Source organism: Amphibalanus amphitrite, unplaced genomic scaffold (assembly GCF_019059575.1).
Source record: "Amphibalanus amphitrite isolate SeventyFive unplaced genomic scaffold, NRLGWU_Aamphi_draft 000602F_arrow, whole genome shotgun sequence".
In the NCBI taxonomy this organism is placed as follows: domain Eukaryota; kingdom Metazoa; phylum Arthropoda; class Thecostraca; order Balanomorpha; family Balanidae; genus Amphibalanus; species Amphibalanus amphitrite.
Window position 1 is genome coordinate 305,105 of NW_024882096.1, and position 27,422 is coordinate 332,526.

General features: G+C 49.3%; 1 protein-coding gene across 3 annotated transcripts in view; it reads right to left on the reverse strand.

Annotated features, from left to right (window-relative positions):
* The window catches only part of LOC122394621, a 42,042-nt gene that overhangs the window by 7,517 nt on the left and 7,103 nt on the right, over window positions 1-27,422 (reverse strand). Inside the window, exons 1-3 of one of the 3 annotated variants that reach the window (XR_006258900.1) lie at window positions 12,476-13,339; window positions 12,041-12,193; window positions 10,965-11,684 (exon numbers count right to left, since the gene is read on the reverse strand). The exons of 1 other annotated variant lie outside the window; for it this stretch is intronic. Coding sequence is in view for 1 of the 2 variants with exons in the window: in XM_043391621.1 (XP_043247556.1) it covers window positions 12,041-12,127 (87 nt within the window). In the remaining variant the exon portion in view is untranslated. Of the gene's footprint in view, window positions 1-10,964; window positions 11,685-12,040; window positions 12,194-12,475; window positions 13,340-27,422 lie in introns of those variants that run through there. One more of the 3 variants, XM_043391621.1, reaches the window with a different exon arrangement.

The following is a 27,422-nucleotide window of genomic DNA, read 5'->3' on the forward strand; positions in this document are numbered from 1 at the left end:
AATCCGATGGTGACACAGGTTTCCTTCTAGCTATGACATGTATTTTTTTACGAAAAAAATTCGAAATTTTGAAATTTCATGACAAAAACGACTGGTAGAATTATTACGAGCGAGCGAGCGCAGCGAGCGAAGTGAGTCTTTTCAATATAACGGAAAAATCTCAGTATGAGCGGCCCGGCCCGGCCCGGCCCGGCCTGTAACGCTTTTGAGAGGCTTATATCTCAGCAACCGCTGGACCGATTGGCCTGCGGTCTTTTTTGTTGGGTAGCCCCATCCCTTCTACCCCGTAATTGACTACTTTTGATACATCTCAGTGACCGTCGTGGCACGTGCCACGTGAAAAGTCAAGGGTGTTCAAGCTGTTTTGCAAAAGTAGTGATTTTGAGAGGCTCATATCTCAGCAGCCGCTTGGGCGATTGACTTGCGGTAATTTTTGTAGGGTAGCAGCATCCCTTCTACCCAAAATAGGATACTCTCGATGCATGTGGGTCACCCCCAGTGCACGTGCAAAATACAACAATAAGAGGTGTCAAATTTGTTCCCATTTCAGTAACTCGGTAATTACTGGGGCGATTTCGCTGAAACTTGGCATACAGGTAGGCACCCACCAGGCAATGCATTCCCATGTGTTGCGGTTAGGGTGCTACTGCACGTGCGCACGTGCAGGGGGCGTTTCCAGATCTCAAGAGCGGCTGGGCCGATTGCGCTCAAATTTGGTACACGGTTGGGGACCAGTTAGTAGGGTGCCGTGCAAAAGTCATTTTGGACCCCGTTTGCACGTGCGCACGTGCAGAATGCCGCTTCCAGATCTCAGGAACGGCTGGGCCGATTGCGTTCAAATTTGGCACACCGCTAGCGACCGGTTAGAAGGGTGCTTAGCGCAAGCCCGTTGGAAGCACTCTCTCGCCCTTCCGCACGTGCAGGGCTCACTATCTCGCTCGCTCGTTCTTCGCCCAAAAGGCGTTTTACTGGTAGTATATAGTGGCTGCGATTTCCGACGTACTGCAGAGGGCCCCTGTGCAGACGCTCGACGCTCATGATCATTACCCAGAAAAAGGTGAAAAACGCTCCATTTAATCGAATCACCCTGCTAAAACCTCTATTCACGCATGCATGCAGAGGTTTTACGTGAAATGCATGGGACTTATCCCAGCCGCCGATCGTAGCTAAGTTGGGCATTCAGCGGAGAGTGAGTGTCGGAAGTGTGAATCGGAAGTAATTCATCTTTGCTCCAGTGAGAGGAAGTGTTTTGTTCACTCGAGTGTGAACAAAAGTTTCTCGTTTTTTTTGCGAACAAAAACCGTTAAACGGAACCAAAAGTTACGCACGGCATAGCGGCAAGGCATCCCTTAGAGATAGGTTTCGGACTTCCAGGCCATTTCAGGCCACTCAGGGTCAGTGCCGACTCTCAGAAGCATGCTTAGGATCCCTGAGATCGGCGTGGGTCACCTCAAATATTTACGTGTACATGGTGCTTTAGGGCTTTCCGAGCCCACGGTGGGGCCCTCAGAAGCCACTGTGGGCGGCGGGCGCTAAGAGACTAGGCCCAGGGTGAGCCTGGAGCCCTCGGATAACAGTGTGAACCCTCGGGGTCTGTGTCAAATCCCTAAGGACCCTACGCAGGGACATAATAAACATGTGTTGCGGACCTCAGAGGGACACGTGAGCTGTGACCCCTCAGATGCCGGCTTGGGGTTAGCAAAGTCTGTCGCCTCAAAAGTTTGGCTGAACTATCAGGGTAAGGTTCTCAGAAATGTTCGAAGGCTCAAAGATCCCTGTATGGGCCCTCAGAGAACATGGACACCAGTGGGACTTTCAGAGGCCGGCTTGGGCCCTCTGTAAGTTTCTTTAGGGCTCAGTGGAACTCCTTAGGAGCCATTGTTTAAAGCAAGCTCATGAGCCCTGCGACACTTGTACGGTACTTAAGCCTGTCGCAGACAATTGACGAGAGTTGAGAAAGGCCCCGAAGATTTCGTTTCACGCTTTGAACGAAAATTGTGTCAGCACTCCAAAACTTATGAAAATCAGCTGTAAAATGTAATAAAGAACGAACTAGGAACATGGAATGAATCACAGCATTGACATATCCGAGTCTGGACTCGGAGTCTTGAAGATTTTGGCGACTGCGAGCCAGACTCTGGTTTGAACTGCACGCTCCAACCGAGTCTGACCTCACAGGCATTCTCAGAAAGGTACCCCCATTTTTTTCCGACTCCAAAATCTTATCGGATCTGTATCGATCTCAGGGGGTGCCCGGTCCGAGGTTGGGGGGGGGGCAAGCTGCCCCGCTTGCCCCCCCCCCCGTGGCGACGCTAATGTCAGTTTGAATCGTTAGTATTCTGGTCTTACCTCGCTATGAACACAAGGCTTAAAAACTGTGAAGTAATTAAAGACCAATGAAATGAAGAATCTTATTAATTTTCTTAATTGCATCTAGTATTTCACATGACTGCCAGGGAAACATCACTCTTTTAATATGTTGCAAACAACAATGACGTTGATCAATTGAAATAGAAAGTGTATCTACATATTTAACGACTTTATAATGGAAAGCATTACTTGATATTACAAGCGGAACTGATTATGTAAGCATAGAAATTACAAAGTTGCTGACTTTTTCGATCGTTTCAGGTGTGGCAGTATCGACTGCCCGAACGGTAGCACCGTGAACGCCTCAGCTATCTTTCCCGGCTGCTGTCCGCAATGCTCGTAGTGCCAAACGAAACTGAAACTTGGAACGTCTTTGTGAAGAGAAAGAATGGCATGTCGACGTCCAAGTATCCTTTCTCCTTTCTTGCAAGTCTCCCACCTCCTTTCTTGGCCATCTTATAATCTCGGTTGTGAGAACATGTGACATAGTGCGACATCTATGTATGCCCAATGAGTCTTCTTCAGATTGGATGAAGGACAGTTGAGCTATAGCATCATGTTGTAGGGGGCGAAGCGACATCTAGATCTGGACCTCAGCCTGGTGACTTCTATAGTCAGGCCTCAAACCTGCATTGCGCTGTATCTGCCTCAAGATGTCGCTACGGTGGTGTGCAATGTGCAATGTGTCTGTTGAGAAATATATCTGGAAGTGGAAAGACACGTAGCCATATCATTATCCATTGCAACTTTGCGCGTTGTTGTAACTAGAAATGCATTAAAAAAAAAAACACAGTATCCGAAACAGTAAACAGGCTTACGACGGGCACCTACATAGCACGTAACTCAGCCAACACTCATTTAGTTTGTTAAGTTAATTTTTAAGTTTTCTATTCTAAAAAAAACGTCATATTTTCATCGATTTCGGGCGCTGCAGTGTGAGGTAGCCATATCATGCAGTGTGAGGTAGCCACTTGCCCCAAATGCCCCTCCGTGTGGATCCGCCAGTGCCAATACCTGTCCAGTTCCCATGGGACAGCTCTGTCTGCAGATGATAGCACTAACCTGATACAGTGCCTAGCTCAGGGCAAGGAAATCGTACTTTTCAGACAGTGGCCGGTTGCCGGACGGATCGAGATCTGTCACGATGAAGTCTTCATTGCTTTTTACTGCATTTTTGGCTCTTATTTCTGGTAAGTCAATTAGCTACCGGATGAAAGGAAAGTAAAGTAAAAAATGATTCAGAACCCAGCCTAGCATCGATTATTGCTAGATGAAACTTTAAACAACGCAGTACAACTCAAGTGCCTATATCATAATGATGGCTTTGCTTTACATCGTCGAGTGGAAACTCCTAAGCACTTGCGCCTTCTTGCTTGTAGTTTGAGAAGGCTTTATAATAGTTAGGTAGCCGTTGTATTATTAACTATGTGAACACTACTAGTCTGAACGCACTTTTGCAGACAAGAGGCCAGTTTTTACTGACAGTAAAATCACCGGCTGCCGGTATTTTCAGTTCTTAAGTCTAAACAATGGAAACCACACCGAAAAATAACTGATGATATGAAAACATTCAGCTATAATGGCATAGATTTAGCTACCATTTTTCACATCAGCGGCTATTTCTTTTGCGCGGGTAGTGGAATTCAGGGATGCCATGCCGAGACTGGAAGCCAAAAAAAAAATAATAACCGCAGCCGGCGATATTTCTGCTGATAAAACTGCTGCTCTATAGGGAAATATGCGATGGATATTAGGCGTTTTCACAACGGCCATCTGGTACACATTTGGTGCAGATTTGGTGCAGATTGGGTGCAGATTAGGTCAAATTAGGTTCATTGTGTTTCTTTAAAGTTGTTAGTATAGGTTACACAGATTATAACCATCTGTGTAACCCATACTAACAACTTTTAAGAAACACAATGACCTGATTTTTTTTCTTTCAAATTACCAGACCTTATTTTCAATAAGACCACAGAAGTAAACTCATGATATGCAGATATTTCTTGTAAAAGAGATTTGATGCAGATTTGGTCAAATTAGGTGCATTCGCCAGATGGTCAGTCGTGAAAACGGCTGGTGCCGATGGCTGACCGTACCCTATGTTCTATCGTGTTGATAGGAGCTCACTCGACTGACTGGGTTCAGTACGAAAATAGTTTGTACACGGCCGGCTCCGGAAATGTCACCTGGTCGGACGCACGCGCTGCCTGTCGCAAGCTACACCCCCGGGCTGACCTGATCACCATACACTAGTGATGTCAATTACAGAAAATCGGAATACCGATACCAAACCAAATACCAACCAAAACCATGGGGAAATACCGAAACCAAACCAACTTGGGAACATGAGAGAAATACCAACTTTTTACCGATTTCTTAGCCTGTTATACATTAGTGATGATTCATGATACCGACAAAATACCAAACACATTAGGATTGAAATACCAAATACCAAGTTGGTATCGGTTTGGTATCGGTATACCAAAAAATTGGTATCCGATTGACATCTCTACCATACACAGCTAGTAAGTGTGGGCGGATCGAGACGGGTATTTTTTACACAGGGGGAGAGTCAACTGACAATTCGTGAACGATTATAGCTCGGCTAGCCGACGCCAATCGACCGATAGACCAAACACATGGTCGATACTTCTATTCAGTCAACAGCTTTTGAGAGCGATACTGCGCAATCTAAGCGATTTGATTTGCGCAACCAATATGAAACAATTTGAAAGTCATGGTAGTTGGTAATATATATTACTGAACGGCTCTGGGAAAGAAAAATGGAAACCGAGGTCTTTAAAAAATTGTAGGCACGAGGCGTAGCCGAGTGCCGGAGATTTTTTGAAGACCGAGGCATACCGAGGTTTCCATTTTTCTTCCCAGAGCAAGTTCAGTAAATACATTCATGCCCGGGGCTGGGAAAATTTAATGGTGTCACCGAGATTTTTAATTGAAAGTACCGAGGGCCGGTAGGCCCGAGGTACTTTCGATAATACGAGGTGACACCGGTGACACCATTAAATTCTCCCAGCTCAGGGCAGGAAGCTATTTCCCATACATGCCTAACATATGTATATGGAGCGTTGCAAATGTCACGGAATATATAGTCTACGACATGGAATGGACAAAACGAATTTTTCCTGTAACTGCTGAGTTTTTGGCTATCTGACAATTTTAGGTGTTCTGCTGTGGCTTTGGCACTTCCGTGCTGATGAACGAGATGAGTTATATCAAATTAAATACTTTTGTTTAATAAAGTTAAGCGTTCCTTTGAGCATAGTTAACGTTGTATCAGTGAAAAGAAATAACCTCATGCTCATTAATATCGAAATTAAAATTGTTAATCAAAAATACATTTTCGTGAATGTCACTTCGGTCGGTGACATTCACGACACGGAGGATACGAAACACTGCTTAGCTTTCCCATCAATTCTGCCATAGACCTCTGTATACATGGACTGGACACAGAAAATCCGGCCATGACCACAACGGCCCTAAAAGTAAATGCTTATAACTCGAGAGTCAGTTCACCCACGACATTCATTTTTTCACCGCCGCATAGCCCCATTCATTGAAAATGATGGGGATCATCCGCCGAACCGATGCGGTGTAACGGGGGAGCACCAGCACGTGGCGCGTGAGAGATGTTTATGAAAATGGCGTGACAGTATCTCGGGAACGGCTGGACCGAATGAGTCCAGATTTGGCACACAGCTAGGTATAACACACCTGCCAATAACGCATGTCCCAATTTTGAGGTGCCGATGCACGTGCGCACGTGCACACCCCTTTTTTGTATCTCAGAAACTACTCGTCCGATTTCGCTCAAATTTTGTATACAGGCAACAGCCTAACAACCATTGCTGGTTCACACCTCAAGCAAGGGGTGCGGCTGCACGTGCGCACGTGCACACCCCTTGTTCTTATCTTGGAAACTAGCCGCCCGATTTAGCTGAAACTTTGTATCTGCCTCCCTAAGAGCCAAGCTAAACGTTCCTGATACTCATCGCAAGCTTGAATTGCCGCTGCACGTGCGCACGCGCCACGCGCGCACCCCAATTCGTGGCTCGGAAACTAGCGGTTCCGTTTTGTTTTGCTGAGATCTTCTACGCAGCAATGTACCTACTCCATAACCACTGGCGACTTATACATTTGCGTATCTTAGAAACTTATTTCCCAACGGGACTGAACTTCTGCATTTTCAGGTGCGGCTGCACGTGCGCACGTGCACACCCCTTGTTTATATCCTGGAAAGTATCCGCCCGATTAAGCTGGAATTTTGTCTATATCTCCCCAAGAGCAAAGCTAACTGTTTCTGATTCTCGTCACAAGCTCGAAGTGCCGTTGCACGTGCGCACGCGCCACGCGCGCACCCCTAATTGATATCTCGGAAACTAGCAGTTCCGTTTTGCTGAGATCTTCTACGCAGCAATGTACTCCATAGCTTAACCACTAGCGACTCATACACCTGGTATCCTAGAAATTTGCTTTCGAACGGGACTGAACTTCTGTATAAAGATGAAGTTAATTGGCAGTAAAAGCACATGCATTGTAAAACATATGTATTGCAGATCAGACTGAGCACACTTATACATAGCTGATAGTTCTTCAGCACCGAAAAAACATCCAGCTCATAAACCAGTGGGTACCCACTCATCGGTCAGCTGCACGATGTAGCATTTTTACATGACAAACAGCAAAGCAAACAACAGAACTAACAACAATGCAGGATTCACTTGCGGACGCTTTATCAGTTAGCTGTGATTTTTTTTTTCGAGAAAACTGGCTCACTGTTGAACCGCCCAATCCCGGGAAGAGCTGTTGGGTACTTGTTCGGGTGGAAGAGGTGCCGTTTTCCCCAATCAGTCACCCATGAAGACAGGGCACTCGAAAAAGATGTGCTAGAGAGTATATGCTTTCCCGCGTCACACGGCTCACCGACCCGCCAATGGTCGAGCACTTATTGCACTTCTCGAAAAGGTTCCTTGAAATCCGCTGTAATAATAGCAAGAGCCCAACAGTGGCTATGCACAACAATGTAATGGCTTACACAGAGCTGTTGGATGTCCGCGGATAAGTGCTGGTGCATGTCATAGTCTTCCACCACCGGTGGCGGTAGGATGAAAATGGGAAGAAGGATGGAGTGGGATGGCATTCCATTCATATGGCGCTGACGGCTACTGAGCTCTTGGTTGCTAAACTGGATCATCATGCAGTGACCCTTGTGCCGTCTGGGTGTTCGTCAAAATGATGACAGAAAAGTACACGCGGTAGCGTTTAGCCGATACACGGCCCTTGTGGGCCATGGCCGGTGGCCAAGGCCGCCACCACATCGTCGCATTGGATGTCGTGGGTCGCGCCGATTATGTTTCCCAGCGCACGGAGCCGGGGACGTATGTACAAGCACGGACACTCCAGCAGCACGTGCGCCGGGGTGTCCGCTGGTTCACCGCAGACCAGGCAGCGGCCCGCTGGACACTCTTTGTCTTCGCATTGGGCGCACTCGGTCGTTGATCTTCGTCCAATCCGTTGGAGTTACTGTTCTGATCGTCTCCAGTGACCCGACCGGAGCTGGCGGATATCAACAGCCTCCTACCTGGTGGCGGCTCGTCCCGGGGCGGGGGCGCGGTCCCCCATGATGACGGTGCGATGCCAGCCAGCTGGCCAGTCCGCCTGCCACCTCTTCTTGGTGGACCGCGCAACGACCTGCGTGAGGGTGGCGGACGTCAACCGGGGTCATCTGCTGGGACAGCCCGACCGCTTCCTTGGCCAGGGCGTCCGCCCTCTGGTTGTCGGCGAGTCCACAGTGGGCTGGGGCCCATGGCAGCTGTATTGTGCTGCCGTCAGCCGTCAGGCGCTACACTTGGGCCGCAGCGCCTTCAGCCAGGAGCTGCCTCGACTCAAAGGCGTCAGCAGTTGCTCGATCGGCGGAGCGACTCGGCCTCGCCGGCCTACCGGGCACTGCGGCCGATCTTGTCGCTCCTTTTCTATCAGTCTCCCAAATGGGCCACTCTTTTAGAGAGCGTGCGCCGTACAACTCGGTGAGGACCTTGGCCGGCAGGATAGTTTGCTGGGCGGCGACCGGAGCCGGCTCGATCCCTGCTACTACGGCCTGTGCGGGGCTATGCAGCGGTCAGCTGACAGTCGCACACAGCTACCGCTGGAGCAGCCAGATGGCGGAGAGCGGGATCGTTAGGACAGCGGCTGCGTGCTCCAGTGTTCCGTCCACGCATCCTGATGAACGACGCTGTAGGCAATGATTCTCCACATCCGGTCAGCCTGTGGAGCTGCATCGTGGGCTACACCCGGGAGCAAAGGCTGTATCAGCCTCACTGTGCCAAATAGTGCTTAAGGTCACTGTACTCTTCAGCAAGCACCGAACACTGCTGATCAATTTTCCCTCCTACATCATGTCGGCGACTGCTGCTGCTCCTGGAGTTGGCATTTCGATGATGTGCTATCCCTGGGGCATTGTTCGTTGGCGGTTCGTTGACTATCTCTGTAAGTGGCGTCACTGAAAGAAATAGAGAAAAAAGTATGTCGGTCACACTTTATAGGTCGGATAATGTGTGCTTGACGGTAATCTTTTACTTTTAAGAACAAGCGGCCCTCGCCAAGCATGGTCCACAAAGTCATTACTATAGCATGACAAGAGTAAATGTGTTTGTCAAAGTAAGGTTTCTGATAGATTTATGTATTGCAAAACTGCCTTTACACAGTGATACTTGATATTAACCTACGTCCTACAAGCACACCTGCATTGAGAGGCAAACGACTTAAAAGTAATAATGAATGTAAATGCGTCAAGATTGCTATTTTACAGTTTGATCAATGACACTCACAAATAGATTGATTCGAATTCGATGACATTAATTATCTTGTCTGCGAGCATGCCTTCCAACCATGGCAGGCAGTGCAGTAACTAATCTGGTTTATTGAACACCGACTTTGGCGAGCAAACATACCAGAGAAAAAGCAGCAAAGACAAATAACAATGAAGCAAGTTATAAAGCATTACTCACGCTTGGAAGGATCTGGCTAAGGGTGGATGGAACCACAGTGTATAGATGTAACGATGCGTCAATCAGAAACGTTTGCTTGCTCTTCCCGTGGGATCTTGTAGGTAAATGGTCTTCTTCAAAATGCAGCTAAAAAACGAACAATTGTTCAACAAATAACTTTCTACTTGTGACATATCATAACGTATCAGTTTGTATGCACACCGACACCAATTATTCAACCGAAACTAATGATAAGTCCTCAATATGAAACACTTAAAAGTGAAACTTAAATATACAATTCCAGTTGTATGCCTATTTTATGACAAAACACGTAGGTCTGGGAATAATGCTAATGATACTTTACAGAAAGTCACGTGCTCTTTTCCGTCGCCGTCATTAAGACGAATTCATTTAAGACGGTCCGTCATGAGCGTTGCACTTTTATCCCCTTTCAGAGCAATAAAACCGATTTAACGTTTCTTCTCTAAATACTGTTTTTTAGAACAAGTATCCTAGAATACAACAGTATAGGAAATTAGCTCAAATGCTCACCAACTACCGGATATTTATCCGCATACAATTACAACGATCAGAATCTGCTGGATTACACGATCAACAGTTTTAAGTTGTTTGTTGTTATTTTTAGTTATGATATCAACTATTCAGGTGTGAATAAGCGGTAGTTGTGGGGACCATGATTGTATTCAAAGTTTCAACGAAATGGGACTGTTTATTTCCGAGATATAATGGAGGGGTGCGCACGTGCGCACGTGCAGCGGCACCTCAACATTGAGACGAACACCAGCAATGGTTATAAGACACTTGGGTATATGCAAAATTTCAGCTAAATCGGGTGGCTAGTTTCCAAGATAAGAACAAGGGGTGTGCACGTGCGCACGTGCAGCCGCACCCCTTGCTTGAGGTGTGAACCAGCAATGGTTGTTAGGCTGTTGCCTGTATACAAAATTTGAGCGAAATCGGACGAGTAGTTTCTGAGATACAAAAAAGGGGTGTGCACGTGCGCACGTGCATCGGCACCTCAAAATTGGGACATGCGTTATTGGCAGGTGTGTTATACCTAGCTGTGTGCCAAATCTGGACTCATTCGGTCCAGCCGTTCCCGAGATACTGTCACGCCATTTTCATAAACATCTCTCACGCGCCACGTGCTGGTGCTCCCCCGTTACACCGCATCGGTTCGGCGGATGATCCCCATCATTTTCAATGAATGGGGCTATGCGGCGGTGAAAAAATGAATGTCGTGGGTGAACTGACTCGAGTTATAAGCATTTACTTTTAGGGCCGTTGTGGTCATGGCCGGATTTTCTGTGTCCAGTCCATGTATACAGAGGTCTATGATTCTGCATATTAATCCACCGACGAAGTGACATTCACAAAAATATATTCTGGATTAACATTTTTAATTTCGATATTAATGAGCATGAATTTATTTCTTTTCACTCTTATAAATTAAATTACTATGATAAAACTCAAAAACCATGTATGGATGTATGTGAGTCTGTCTCTGTTGGCGGGTTATTGCTCCGAAACTGTGCGAACTGCGCCGGTGAAATTTTCAAAGTCAAAAGCCTGCAAAAATTGGTTGTAATAAAATTTGGAGCGCGCACGACGCTCGGTTTCCACAGTTGGAGGAGCATCTTTTGCTGCATTCGGCTTGCATTCGGGTAGGTGCTTTCATCACCAGTGCTTTCATCGCCGGGCTACCAGACGCCGTTAGCAGCACAATTCGGGCCGACACGCGCGCAGAAGGCATGGATCTGGCCAGCATCCTGGCGCGGGCAGTGTTGAGTGACGAACGTGTTCTCGGCAGCAGCGGGTGTGAGACGCCAAGACACCGGCGGGTCGGTCAGACCAGCGGGTCGCCACGGTCCACGGCGGACCGGGCACGGCGTTATTAGACCTGCAGCAAGACCGGTCACCTCGCCAGGAGCTGCATAAACGTCGAGGAAACAGCGTCAGCGCGAGCGCCGTCTCCCAGTCAGTAGCTCGCGCACTTCCGGTCGTGATATTTACACGGAGAGCACTGTTCTTGTGGTGTGGTCGGCCTATCACTTATCTCCTCCGTGGCCGGATGACTGCGGCCGGCGGCGGCGTGGCTGAAGCGGCGAGTGAATGATCTGAAGAAAGGCTGGGATGACACCACAGATGATGTCGAGCTGTGTGCGCAGGCCAGCTACTTCACCGAGCGTGTGACCCGTGCCGGCCCAGCGCGCTGGCCGTGAAGACTGACGGGCTGTCCTCTGGCGTCCTCCGTGCATGGTGACGACACTGCGATGCAGTACCTGGACTCTGGAGGGAGAACCGAAACACCAATCAGTCCTCCAGAGTGTGCCGTCGGTTACTGCTTAGAATAAGTGGTTGAAAAAAAAAACACCGACGAATGTTGTGCTGACATGATAGTCAACAGAGAGGAACGGAATGGCGATTCTACTGCCGCGGCCCGCGACATTTTTCTTCCGCTAGATGGCAGGAAGAGCGAGCGTCTGAAGTTATGCTGTACCGTAAAGCTTCAGAGATCGAGAAGCTCCGCCAGCAGTGCGGAAAATGGCTCCAGATATGGAGCTGTTGAAGGAGCTGCCATTCGTAGTTCCGAATCTAACGGCTTTCAAAATGCAGGGCATGCTTCGGCCCTGTCTTTCACCTACCAGTGAAATGTGCGCGCTCTTGCTCGACAGCGTCAGCTGGTACCGCGGTCGCCGCATCGACGGGTCTGGCTGGCCCCTCGCCGGCATCAGGGGCGACAGGAAAACCACCGTCACTCGCCAGTGTCGGGGCAAGCTGGTGTGCCTGCACCGAACCTGACAAAGGCAAAGCACGTGTCTGCATGATGGGTAACGAGTAGCGAGTGCCATGTACCAATTTCCACCTGGGCCGAGCTCCATATTAAACCCGCTATTAAGTTCAGAAACAATAAACAGCACTTCGACAACGCTGTCCGTTTTTCTTCACCTCTTGTAACAAAATCAATTCCAGCTAAACGAAAAAAAAAAACGCTTCACGGAGCAGCGATTCCCGTACAACGCAATTTAGCGTGAGCATCTATCTGCCAAACTGCACGATCATTTCAATGAACAACTTACCGGCCCCTGTCGGTGTCGTGGTTACTTCCATGTAGGCGACAGCAGCCAGTGGCTGGTCCAGGGGGCTGGCGTCTCTGGCTATAACTGGGGCAGAAGAAGCAGCAGCTCCAGAAGCAGCAGCTCCACTGGCGAAGGATACCATCAGCCGGTTGTCCTTCGCTTTTGCGGTGCCGGCCGGGCTGGGTCGTAGGCAGCCACGGATGCAGACTTCTCGGTAAAGTAATCTTGGCCTTCTCCGGTGTCTAGACAGTTGCGATTTTGATATCGCCTTTTGGCAGTAGCCGCAGCGAGCCGCGCTGGGCCACATCACTTTTTAAGCTCACAAATTCGCGATAAAAACGCCAATCCGCAAACTCATTCATAATCCTAATCAAGTTGAAGTTGAAGTTAAAGCTATCCATGGAAAGAGGCCTCTTGCAAAGGTCCTGTGACTTCCATTCCTTGCTTTCACTTTTACTTTCTCTCCACGATATTCCTTCGTTTGGATGTGTTCAACTTTGTGGCTGATTTTGACGATGCATCAGGCAAGCTAATTCATTGCTTGAACTGAGATGTGGCCCAAAGCTGGTCGATTTCTTTCTTAAATTCGCTAAGGGTTGGAGCAGTAGCCACTCTTTCTGGAAGAGCATTCCAGTCATTTAAAGCCCTCAGTGTCACAAGGTTGCGTCTTTCTCTGGTTGCAGCTTTTTCCTTGTATATTCGAAGACTGTGAATCACAATAAAAAGTACAAAAGAAATCAAATGAATGAGAAGATTAACGGTAAATCGCCGTTACCAGTACTAAATAAACCGTCGATTCTACCCTTGAATCACTACTGCACAAGAATGTCGAATTTTGTTTAGGTTGTCGAGTTTTGTTCGTGGTTTTGCGAAAAAGATTTGATTTTCTAGCGCGAGAACACTGTGTGCGTTGATCATACGGGCGCCTCCTTGCTTACTTTCGAGTTGCACGTTTAACGTGGTTAAATCGCGATCTGTCCATTCCATGTCGTAGACTATATATTCCGTGCAAATGTTATGGAGAAAACCAAAACGCCCCAATTTCAACCTTGTTGAGTCTTTCGTGGCTAATGGCTATGGTTTGTTGCGAAATAGCGTCAAAGTTTGAGTTTTATATGGTGATGCTTCACTTTATTCATGACAAATAATAAAATCCTTGCATCAAACACAATTTAGATAGGTATATCATAAGCCAATCAAATAAAATGGACGATAGATAAAATGAAGTTATAAGGAGCAGAGTGATGCTCTTCAACTTAATGATGTGACGTCATTCATAATGACGTCATATATTTGAGAGGTGCAGGAAAACGTTGAGGGGTGCAGGAAAACGTTGAAAGGTGCAGGAAAACATATTTTCCTGCATGTCTCGGACAGGGGCGCGGGAACTACTTTCCGACTGGGGGGGGGGGGGGGGCACACCATAATAGAGATTAACCTAGGGTACCCCCAAATCTAGTTTTCTCACCGGTTTTAGGCCACTTATTTTTCACCCCTCGGCTTTTTCAACAAAAAAAGAAAACATTTGCAAAAAAAGTGTGGTATTCCGTCTCAAAGCTGTGGGGGCACCGCCCCCACGGGGGGGGGCAAGCTGCCCCCACTGCCCCCCCCCCCCCCCGGCTCCCGCGCCTACTCGGAAACCAATCAGCATTGACTTCTTGTATGTTTCAAAAGTGCAGTATAATGCACGTGCCATTTTAATGCCTGGCTTTCTCGATTTAAACGTGCAATGTTGTATGTATGGGAAAGATATTTCCCATACGTCGTTTAATATCTATTCAGAAACTCACAATTTAATTATTGAAATCACCTTTTTTAAGATTTTTATCAAAAAATTACCAGAACTGTAGGTCATCAACCCGTGCCGGAAAACAGTGCAGGAAAGATCACGTGCAAATGTTTACCGCACGGCTAGGATAATGCTAAAGGGATGTCTCGGCGTATGGGAAACAGTGGGTACTGGGTACATTCTGTCACTCTCCTTGTTGTAAATAGTGTAGACGACATCTAGCGGCAGGCATTGAATTAGCTTGGGAGACATCTAGCGGCAGGCATTGAATTAGCATTCATTCGAGTTCGTGTCGTGGGGCGGTGCGGTCGCCGGTCACGACCAAGGTCACGACAGTGTCGAGGCCTTGGTGTCGAGCATTCTTTCGTCGTTGGTTTTCGTCGGTCCCTCGGGACGAGCTGAGCAATAACGCACCTATCGTTCGTCGTTATCTGTATTGGACGTCAAACCCAATACACTCGGGAAGTCGAAATTATGTGTGAAGTTGAAGTGGCGGTGGTTGTGCGCCGGTGATGTTCCGCAGAAAATATAAGCACACGTAGTGAAGCAAGCTGAGTGAGCCGGTCGTTTCGTTACATTGGAAAGGACTCTCCCTTCTGGGAGAGTCCTCCCAGCCTTTGAAGTCAACAGAACTTCAAACACAAGGTCACTGCCGCTATAAGTTTGTGTTAACGTACACTACAACATATGGATATCGACCGCGAACTAACTAACATGATAGGTACACAGACGGTTCAGGTCTAAACGCCAAGTAATCCGACTACAGGCGGCTAATACGTGAAATTATACACTAGTGACACTCTACCTCCAAGAGCGACAATGTATCTCAAACGCTAACCTTCAACGAAACACGTCTTAAGTGCCATTCAGCACGAGTTCTCGCAGGCGAGGCAGACAACACAATACGCAAGTCCAACTAGAGTACCTGCTTAGCCTGTGGGCGCTACATTTGACCCGAACGAGTACTGATCTCAAGCAAACCAAATTTGGTTCTACCTACACTCACGGACTTTACTCCAAGCCCGATATAAACAAAGGAACCACCACAGTCACAGGCGACACCGGACCAAACACAGAATGGACACATATACGTCACCACCGCATTTAGTAAATGCTGAAGACAGTGATCGGTCCCGCCCTGCTGCCAGTATCACTGCACCTCCAAATCGTGGAGGCGTTGGATAGGACGAGTTTTCAGCCCTGAGGAGGTCCGCACCTCGACTGATCTCACTCGCCCGTCCCTCCCCATGTGAAGCTTCGTCACTACTCCGTGAACCCACCTCATCCTGGGCACCTTGTCTTCCCGAAGCAGGACAAGCGATCCGACTGCTAACCTGCCCCGAGTCCGGAACTTACCGACAACTGGCGGCAGTGAGCGGAGATATTCTGACGACCAGACCGACCAGAACTTGTTGAGCCGCTTCTCACGCACACGAGCTCTCTCTGATAGCTCTCTGGGATTCACAGAACCCGGGTCTTCCAAGACCCGTGTGGGAAAACCCGTCCCTCTGCCAGTCAGGAAGTGAGAGGGCGTCAGGGGTGGTGCTGCTTCGAGCCCGTCACCGACGAAGGTTAAAGGGCGAGAGTTTATGCAGCACTCTATCTCGAAAAGGACTGTTTCAAGCTCTGTCCGTGAGAGACACCGTGTCCCAAGTGTCTTACGGAGTCCTGACTTCACGGATCGCACGAGGCGTTCCCACCACCCGCCCCACCACGGCGAGTGAGGTGTGATAAATCTCCACTCCGGAGCCAGGTGTCCAAAGAAACGCTGCAGCTGTGCGTCAGCCCCCTTGAAAGTCGGCGCGTTGTCCGAGTAAACGACTCTGGGAACACCGCGCCTCGCCGAGAATCGTCTCAGCGCCATCATAAACTCTACCAATGACAAAGCCTCAGTCATTTCAAGGTGTACCGCGCGTGTGACAGCACACGTAAACAAACACACATAAAACTTTTTGCGCGGGAAATCGACACTGAAAATCGGCCCAGCGAAATCCACCCCAGTAACTGTGAATGGCGGCGACTCGGTCACTCTACAGTCCGGCAAGGGAGCCGCCTCCTCATTACACGGCTGCGAATCGTGCCGCTGGCACGACACACAGCCACGTTTCACACGTTTTGCGAGGCAGCGCAGACCCAATATAAAATAGGCCCCTCTGAGCGTGGCTACCATCGTGTTCACACCAGCATGACTCAGTAGGAGGTGTTGTTCTCTGACCAAAAGCTCGGACAAGTGGCCTCTGGGTAACAACACTGGGTACTTCTCCTCGTACTGTAGGTCAGAAATTTGTAGCCTACTGCCCATTCTCAGCAGACCATCGTCACCCACGAAGGGGGCCAATCGGAAAATGCTGGAGCCCTTTGACACTTTCTTACCCGTCTCCAGAGCGGTCCACTCCTCGTGAAACTCGCTCCGCTGCTCCTGACGCAGCAGCTCGCGCTTGGCCTCAGCCAACTCGATGGAGGACAACTCATGACGCCTGGACCTCTGCTGAGGGCAGCGACAGTTTTCAATGAAGCGACGCACCCATGCTACGACTCGCACCGCCTTTGAAAACTTTCCCCAGCGCTCTACCGGAAAGACGCGCTCAGGTTGAGTCACAAACAAACTAACATTGCTGATTTCCTCAGACTCTTTCAACATTTCTCCCCTGACAAAATCAGATGAAACGAGATCTCTGTCCGGCGAAGATTCACCGGAGGGCAACAGCGCCTCGCCGACACAGCGCGCGCCTCCCGCGCCGCCGGCGCTGTCACACGCCGCGGTCTCCCGAGGAGACTCGGCCGGACCCGGAGCCGATACCAGAACGGCCTCGTCGACCGGAGTCTCGCTCACCTTCGACTCGATCTGTCGTGGGGGGTGACCCGCGGTCTCCGACAGCCAGGCAGGCCCCACCAGCCACACATCAGACGCTAGCAGCTGCTCCGCCGATACGCCTCGAGTCGTCAGGTCTGACGGATTGTACTCCCCTGGCACGAACTCCCAGTCAGCAGGGCTGGTCAAACTGTGAATCTCGATCACTCGGTTACGCACGAACTGCTTCCATCTTTGGGGATCACCTCGTATCCACCCAAGGGCGACCATGGAATCAGTCCAGCACTTACAAACTGTGCTGTCTGGCAGACACAGAGCGCGGCGGACATGAGTCACCAGTCGAGCGGCGAGAAGGCTGCCTAACAGCTCTAATCTCGGCAGACTCACTGTCTTCACCGGCGCCACTCTGCCCTTCGCCATCACCAGTGTGACACTGTGCGAGCCATCTGACAGCGGGGAACGGAGGTACACTGTAGCACCGTACCCACTCGGGGAGGCGTCGCCGAAAGCATGTAGCTCCGCCCCCGCCTCTGCGCCACTCCAGCCCTCGACTGAGTAGGAGCGAGGGACTTTGAACTGCTTTAGCGTCTCCAGACCATCTAACCATCTGGTGAAGACTGAGTGACTTTCAGCGGGCAACAACTCATCCCACTGCAGCCCCTGCTGCCACAATGTTTGGAATAGGCACTTAGCCACCATGGTGAATGGAGTTAGAAACCCCAGAGGGTCGAAAAGTCTGGCCATAAAGCTCAATACTACACGTTTGGTCGGCACGACATCGTCAGGAATCGAAACACCTTCGAACATGAACACGTCCTCCTTCGGAATCCAACTTAGCCCCAGCACTTTGATGCTCTGGCCTTCCCCACCAGACACAGCATTGTCGAACAGCAGAGTGCTGTTTGACCTGCATTTGGCCAGACACATGCCAGCATCAGCCACGACAGACTGAGCCTCCGAAAGGAGACTACGGGCTTCCTCCTCAGAGTCCGCCCCTGACAGAAAGTCATCGACATAGAAGTTAGACTGCATCTCGGTCACCGCACGTGACGCGTCATACCTGGCGAGGTGATGACGGAGGGTCGCGTTCAGAAGAAAGGGACTGCTGCACGTCCCGAAGCTGACCCTGGTCACTCTCATCACCCGTTCTCTGCCGCCGCAGAGCCAGATGAAGCGATGCACGTCTCGATCTTCTCTCCGAAGTCCAATCTGGAGAAAGGCTTTGACGATATCCGCTGTCACGGCATAACGCCAGCGCCGAAACCTTAGTAGGACATCGACCAGGTTAGGCATCAAACAGGGACCCACCTCCAAGCAGTCATTTAGACTGACACCGTTCGGACCACACACGGAAGCGTCAAACACGGGGCGGACCTTCGTGGTTTCACTGCTCTCCTTCACCACCGGATGGTGAGGGAGATAGAATGTGGGGTGAGAGACCACAATCTCCTTACTCGGGACCTCCTCGATCATCCCCGACTCCTCCAATTCACTCAGCACAGCATCATATTTAGAGCGAAGGTCGGGATCTCTATCAAGTTTTCGAGTCAAACTCCTGAGGCGGCACCTCGCGACCGGAATGTTACTCTGAGTGCTCAGGGGCATGGTCACCCTGCTTCCAAGGCAGTGCGACCTCATACCTGCCATCGCTGAAGCTGACTGAGGACTCGAAATCCTCCAACACCTTCGAACTGGCCGGCTCCTCATCAGAACGGATGCCGACGCCTTCCAGACTCCATAGGTTACGGACGGCGTCCTCGTGCAGATCACCAAGAGTCAGCAACTGACACGATGTACTGCCTGCAGCATAGAGTCCAGAGGAGGTCACGCCAGACACGATCCAACCCAGTGAGGTCTTCTGGGCTACTAGTGACCCTTCTGAACATCGAATGAAGCCCTGCTGTACAAGACTCCAGTACACGTCAAGACCGACCAATATATCCACAGACATCTCGCGGTTCTCACTGTAGCTGTCAGCCAACTCAACCCCTACGAAAGAGGCAAGGGCTGTGCGAGGGACTCTGGGTCGCTGCAGGGGGGGAACAGATCACTGGTACTTCCACAGCAGTCAACAAACACTCCACAGGTTTGGACAAGTTGGCTCCACTCACACGGAGCCCCCTCACAGCCCTCTCACAAGTGGATTTTCCCCCACCAAAGGCTGCATACGAGACAGACTCAGAGCCGAGCCATGTAGCGCCCACCTTTTTCACCAACTCTTCCGACACATAAGTTCTGTCTGACCCTGTGTCGAACAACAAAGTCGCTAGGACTGAGCCATGCGCTCCATGTACCAAAACTCGAGCAGTGGGGAGCACAACACATTGATCATCACCACTGTTACACGACAGAGACACACGAGTCTCTGAAACCTTAGGACTAGTAGAGCTTGACACACCAGGGGGCTCTGCTACCCTCCCCTGACTAGTCTTCCCCTTCGAAAAACAACACAGCTTGTGGTGGCCACCGCCACACAGCTCACACTTTGACTGGCACTCCCTCGCCCGGTGTGACCCGGACAAGCAGCGAAAACATGCCCCAGACTGCTTAATCAAGTCGTGTCTCTGTGAAACTGAGAGCTTGAGGAGCTCATGACACTCCACTGACCTGTGTGCCTTTCCACAAAATATACATACCCCTGATGATGCAGTCAGAGCGGCTCCAGATGGAGTCCGCGCCTGTCTCACACAGTCCCTGAGAGGCTGGTTCCTCCCAGCCGGTCGAACATCCTTGTGAGGCTGGCTCCTGCCAGCTGCTCGGACGTCCCGGGCCGGCTGAGTTGTTCCCAGCAGCTTGGTGAATGCTCCGGACCTTTCCCTCCTCTCAACTTCTGCTGCCAGGAAGTCCATCAGTGCATTGAGGTCCGCTTCTTTGCCTGGGCCAAGACAGGCCCACTCCATCCTCAAGTCAGGGTTCAGTTTACTGAGGATCATAGGAACCAAGAAAATGCCGTACTTATCACCAGTGACCTCAAGGGCTGACAGGCTACGCACATGGATCAGGACATTGTCAATGAGGGAGCGAAGGGACTGGGATGTTGAAGACAGAGGACCAGTGATAGCTAGGAGCTGCTGAACATGATTGAAGATTATCACTTCAGGCTTCCCAAACCTCTTTGACAATAAATCGCATGCTACTTGATAGTTCGCTGATGTGAGCGACAGACCAGCAACACATCTTGCCGCCTCACCTTGCAAGCATGACTGTAGGTACTCAAACTTGACCACGTCTGGCAACTCTCGTTCACCAACAGCTGCACCGAATCTCTCCCAGAAGGGAATCCATTTAAGTACATCCCCATCAAAGCTAGGGAGATCTAGTCTCGGGAGCTGAGGGCTCAAAGCTGACACAGATGCTGAGCTTACAGCTTCAGGCACGTTACCTTGTCTGCCATCAGAGACAGCAGCAGCTACCATCTTGTCAGCTCTTTCAATGGCTTCTGTCACTTCATCTCTGAACAATCCAGCCTTGATTATATCTTCCAGCATGTCATCTTCAGATTCGAACAGAACTTCCAACTCCAACTGGATGCTGTCCAGTTCCTCCAATCTGCTCTTAAGTTCACTGCGAACAGTCTGTATCCTTGTAACATCAACATCCCGTTCACAGTCATCCAGAACCTTAGAGAGCTTGTTCTTTGTTCGGCTTACCCAGGCCTTGGCAGCTACTCGTCTCTTCTTCGCTTTCTCAAGATCTGCCATATCTCAAGACAAATGAAAACAAATTGAAATGCACACTCGAATAGCACACTGAGTAAATCAATCCCGGTCTTGTCCCGGGTTTCGGCACCAATGTAACGAAACGACCGGCTCACTCAGCTTGCTTCACTACGTGTGCTTATATTTTCTGCGGAACATCACCGGCGCACAACCACCGCCACTTCAACTTCACACATAATTTCGACTTCCCGAGTGTATTGGGTTTGACGTCCAATACAGATAACGACGAACGATAGGTGCGTTATTGCTCAGCTCGTCCCGAGGGACCGACGAAAACCAACGACGAAAGAATGCTCGACACCAAGGCCTCGACACTGTCGTGACCTTGGTCGTGACCGGCGACCGCACCGCCCCACGACACGAACTCGAATGAATGCTAATTCAATGCCTGCCGCTAGATGTCTCCCAAGCTAATTCAATGCCTGCCGCTAGATGTCGTCTACACTATTTACAACACTCCTTTTACCTAAACGTGACTCCGGGAACTGTTTACGTCCACCGCGCCTGCCCAGACTGCTTCCGCTTTGTTCACTGTTTTGTTCGCTGTTTGCAGCGGCGAGCTAGACTTCGTGGCCGGCATGTTTGGTGAAGACATCTGGATTGGGTTCAATGACATTGAGACAGAGGATCGCTACGTCTGAGCCAACGGAGCGGCGGTCGACTTCACGGTAGGTCAGAGGCTATGTATCAGGTCAGAGGCTATATGAAGGGTCAGGGCTAATATCCCGGCACCGCCTGGGCTATTTCCGTACCCACGACCGCCTGAAGGAAGGGGTCGGACCCCCTCCCCCTGCTATCTCGAGAACCAATGGTCGTATCGAGCCCCGCGAGGCGGCATTCGAAAGCTCTCTACGAGGCCTTCCCAAAACGCTCCTAAGATTTTTAGGTTCGGGTTAACTTTCGGGTCAAGGTCAGGTCAAATGTCAAATTCCGGGGTTTCTGCATGATGAGGCTTACGGACCTCGGCATATATAGCTCCTGCTCGAAACTCAGCCAAATTGACCTCAAAGTCAAAGACTTCGTTTAGATACCTTATGATACGTGTCTTATTAAGCACAGGTCAAGGTCAAGGTCAGGTCACAAATGATCACTTTGAGACTATTGACAAGAGTTGTAAAATGTCTTTAGGGCTATATTTTACGCTGAATTTGATCGTAATAGGTACTTTGACTTCACATCTCAGCTACAATATCAATTAATTGGAAGTCAGTTAGGTCAGGTCAGGTCAGGTCACGGAAGGTCTCTTCCTACTACCAATTACTTTTTTAATTTTTGATATACAAATGCACTTTTCTACACCAGAATTACCACAGAAATCAAATGCTACCATTGGTTTTCACGTGCGACGCTCGGAAGTGCCTAAAACTAACGAAAATACCTATGACGTCACCATGCCATATACATGCTGAAGGTATTTCTTGCAAATAGTGGATCAAAAATCATGCTAGAAAGTTGAAATTTGCTTCACATGAGCCGTTTTCACGACGGAACTTTCGCAGAGGAACCTATTTGATACCTGAAAAGTACCTACTCTTTGGGGCCTTAACATCCCCCAAACTGAAATATGTTATGTTCAAAATAATTTTAGAAGTTTAAATCCGGGCATTCTTTGCCCTCAAATCACTTATTACGAGCGAGCGAGCGCAGCGAGCGAAGTGAGTCTTTTCAATATAACGGAAAAGTCTCAGTATGAGCGGCCCGGCCCGGCCCGGCCTGTAACGCTTTTGAGAGGCTTATATCTCAGCAACCGCTGGACCGATTGGCCTGCGGTCTTTTTTGCTGGGTAGCCCCATCCCTTTTACCCCGTAATTGACTACTTTTGATACATCTCAGTGACCGTCGTGGCACGTGCCACGTGAAAAGTCAAGGGTGTTCAAGCTGTTTTGCAAAAGTAGTGATTTTGAGAGGCCCATATCTCAGCAGCCGCTTGGGCGATTGTCTTGCGGTAATTTTTGTAGGGTAGCTGCATCCCTTCTACCAAAGGTCGGATACTCTTGATCTATGTGAGTGACCCCCACTGCACGTGCAAAATGCAAAAAGAAGAGGTGCCAAATTTGTTCCCATTTCAATAACTCGGTAATTACTGCAGGGCGATTTCGCTGAAACTTGGCATACAGGTAGACACCCACCAGGCAATGCATTTCCATGTGTTGCGGTTAGGGTGCTACTGCACGTGCGCACGTGCAGGGGGCGCTCCCAGATCTCGAGAACGGCTGGGCCGATTGCGCTCAAATTTGGTACACGGTTGGGGACCAGTTAGTAGGGTGCCGTGCAAAAGTCAGTTTGGACCCCGCTTGCACGTGCGCACGTGCAGAATGCCGCTTCCAGATCTCAGGAACGGCTGGGCCGATTGCGTTCAAATTTTGCACACCGCTAGCGACCGGTTAGAAGGGTGCTTTGCACAAGCCCGTTGGAAGTACCCTCTCGCCCTTGCGCACGTGCAGGGCTCACTATCTCGCTCGCTCGTTCTTCGCCCAAAAGGCGTTTTACTGGTTAAAATATGGCAAATTTTTCAGTTACATTTCATATAAGAAAAACACATAAAACAATGAAACAAAAATGTAAAAAGTAAAACTACGGCGGATAACTACCTTCAGGTATCTAATTCCGACCAACAAGCACTTCAGTAGGATATGACGTCATACAAGAATGGTGTTGAAGGCCGTTTGCAGTCCCGGCCGGTAGGTCACGTGAACGCCGGGGACCTCGGGTCACGCGGCGGCCGGGAGTGGGACGCGGGACGTGGTCGCGGGCGGACGCGCGGGGCATCATGCTTTGCTTTGCTTGCTTTGTCAACTTAATATAACTTACGATCGCATACGAGTGAAACCCAAACACTGCTCAGTGCCCTTAGAAATTGAGTTTTGGAAAGCTCAAGTCCCTATAGCTCCTCAGGTCGGCAACAGTTGAAGCCTCATCTGAACCCATCTGAAAAAAGCGAGGGTAAGGAACCTTGTGTTGCTTTTTCTTTTACCGTCATAATTATCTCAGATCATCATAATTTTGGGTTGCCACATTGTATGGCTCACTACATTCGTGTAAAACTTGGGTGAAGGCTGGTGACTCAAAGAAAGGTGAAGATATTTCTTTCAGTGCCTAATCCGTGAAATATCCCGGTTTTACAAATCTACACTTTTTATTTTCTCCACGATACATTTGTTAAAATTGTTAAAATTTAATCTACAATTGTTAAAATCGGGGCTTTGGTTTTATGTAAACTAGATCATAAAGTTTACTGTAGTTTTGAGTAAAACCTGGCGGATGAAGAAAATAGTGATTTTGCTGATTTGCGGAAATTTGTTGCTTTCCAAATCAAGTTACTTATACCTATATTTCATTCAAAATTAGGAGGCATTATTACTGTTTTTTCTTGTAACATGAACTGAGTTTGGGTACAGTGCTCCGGAAACGTTGTGGAACTTTAAGCTAGCTAGAGCAGTTTCCATAAAAATTGTTTAGATAGTTGACATGGCTTGTTGACAACTGTTTTGCTGTTTCTAAAAAAGTGAAAAATATTTTCCTGCGTTAAGCAGACAAGGCATGTTATTCTCATAAGCTATCGAATGTGTGTGTGTGTGTGTGTTTTTTTTAAAGCTGTCAATTGTAACTTCAGTTACTTCACTTTAGAACATATTGCCCAGAATGCGTCACTGATCATGAGCTGGTAGTTATATCATATCATATATAGCAAATACATAAATGAGAATAGTGTGTCATGAATTTTTGTGCATGTTTCTGGAGCATCTGTAATTACATCAAAGGCTCGGCTCAAGAGAGAGTGTCCTGCCGACCAGCTTATGCCCAACCCTTTCTGTCCGCAGAACGTCTTCCGTCGCCTGCGACTCCCGCACGCCGTTTGCGCCCCGGCCGTCCGTACCGGTCTTCGCGCTGCGAGCCGCGCTGCTGGAGTTCGCGGAGGCGTCGTGGAGCTCCCATCGGGACGGCGTGTGATGCCCGCGTCGAGCTTATAAGCCGTGAGCTTCGATTGGCGGCTCACGCGGTCACCAGCTGTATGTACACTGTACAGCCTCGGCCCCGACGACCTCGCTAATGGCCGAGACCGGCATACCCCCGGCATGGGTCCGCTGTCCACGGTTCGTCGGAAGGTCATCTCAGGCTCAAAAGAAACGGTATATACCATTCGAAAGCTGACGGTGAGCTGAATCCAAAAATGTAATTTTTATCAAAATCGATCGATGGCCTTTTTTGAAAATTGCGTTTTTGTTAAAACTTTATAATTTTTATTCAACGGGCTGTCCCGGACATTCTTGAAAACATAAACATGTATTTTTGAGTTCCAGTGAAAGCTGAAAGCCAAAAGAACAATATTTAGCGAAACAATATTTCCAAGCATTAATATGCGTCTCCCACAGCCGACAATAAGGCGCAATCTCACAGCTCAGTGTCACGATGGACCAAAGTCGGCCACACAGAAACGTGAAATGGCACTTATCGACTCGCAGACCCGGCGCTCTCAGCCCGCCTGACCGGCCACGGTAAGGAGGTTCGGCTGTCGTTCTACTAAACGGGCGTCATATTTGTTAGTTTAACGATTCAAGTCGGTACTTGAGTTATTCAGGATACATGAGCAGAAGATTCATTGCTCTGTCATCTTCACATCATGCATTAATTTGCATTTGTTCATGTCTACTTTGCTCAATCGAACCTGGTATCATGCCCATATAAGGAAAATTGGCCGCGCTGAAATGTCAGAGGTTGCACCGCCCTCAGCTCGGGTGGAGTGGGGGTAGCGCCCGGTGGGGCAGGGTAACCTTTGACCGGTCGCACGGCCGAGCAGCTGTCACAAGTACAGCCTCTGACAGTGATACCCCGCTCACTTCCCCTGCGCGGGCACTGAGCGCAGCTGGATGGAACAAAACATGTATAAGAAAAATGTAAATTAAAATATGCTGTAAATCAAGCAGAACAATGAATTTTCTTTACAGGTATCCTGATTAACTTTAATAGCGATGTGGACAATTAAACTGATAAATATGACATTTATTTAGTAGAACGAGAGCCGAACGTTCTTTCCGTGGCTGGTCAGGCGGGCCGAGAGCGCCGGGTCTGCGCGTCGATAAGGATCATTTCGCGCTTCTGTGTGGCTGACTTTGGTCCATCGTGACACTGAGCTTTGTGATTGCGCCTTATTGTTGGCTGTGGGAGACGCATATTAATGTTAGGAATTATTGCTTCGCTAAATATCGTTCTTTTGGCGTTCAGCTTTCACTGGAACTCGAAAAAACATGTTTATGTTTTCAAGAATGCCCGGGACAGCCGGTTAAATAAAAAATTATAAAGCTTTTTTTTTTACAAAAACGCAATTTTCAAAAAAGGCCATCGATCGATTTTGAAAATTACGTTTTTGGATTCAGCTCACCGTCAGCTTTTGAATGGTATATACCGTTTATTTTGAGCCTGAGATGACCTTCCGACGAACCGTGTGTCCGGCGCAGCGCTGGCCGCCCGCATGTTACGTTTGGTTTGGCTGTATCGCTGCCCAGCGGGAGCGCGCTCCACGCTGCGGTAGAGGTACACGTTGCGACCCGACTGAGGACCGCAACCGGATGGTGAGACGTCGGCCTCTGCGCCCTGGCCGGGGCAGGCGTGACCGACGTCACAGTGGAGGAACGCCCAAACAAGACCAGCCCACCGTCGGTGCAGCATGGAAATATCATGTTCTGCCTGGACGTCGGACCCGGCGGCCGCAGAGCACCTGCACACGTGCGGAGAGGGGCGCTGGAGGCTACTCTGGAGCTTCTGCCATCCCGCGGCGCGGCTGCTGGCAACACCTGACAACGGCGGCAACGGAGGCGGTTGGGAATAGCTGCAGCAATGGTGATGGCGGTGATGGCGACATGGTGGTTTGGGACTTCATCTCAGCGCGGCCGCCGCCCAGCGCCGCTGCGCCCGGCTGCTCAGCCACCCACCGGATGGCGGGGTGGCCCTTACTTCCCTCACGCCCGTTCGGTCTGCGGCCACGTTCTGGGGTGGCGGTCGCGGGGTTAGTGGCGTTGGACTTCGTCCTTTATCCAGACTGCACCGTACCATCTGAACGGATGGATCTGCCAAGAAAGATGACATCCAAGGCGGCTATGAGGCGATCACAAAGCTTCACCAAGAGCTTCTCCTTCATGGGCCGGCCGGCCGTTAACCCTCGCCCGCACATGGGGGGGGGTGGTTACCACCCCCCAGGCAGTCTTTCTGCTCTGCACTCAACATTTTTGGAGCTAGAAGGCTGATTTTTCGTATAGCTGCTCGTCTATCCTTTCTTGATGTCCACTGAAAATTTCAAGAGTCTGTGATTTTTGGTTTCGGAGATATCCTTGTTTTCAGGTCATGTCATGACCCAAATGGCCAATTCTCAACATCTTGCGTTTGCCATGGGCCTTGTGAGCTTTTTGTAGCGGGGCTCGGCTGCAAGATAATTATTTGTTTGTTTGATTTGCGAGGCTGGTCAGTCACGGCGGACACATAGACTGCTACACTGATGGAGTGGGCAATGGGGTTAAGTTGGAATGCAAAAAAAAAAAGGATTTCTGACAAGGTTACCCTGATAAATCTCTCTTCCCGATCAAAGGATTACAATAAACAAAAGTACATTACATTACAAACTTCCATTAACTG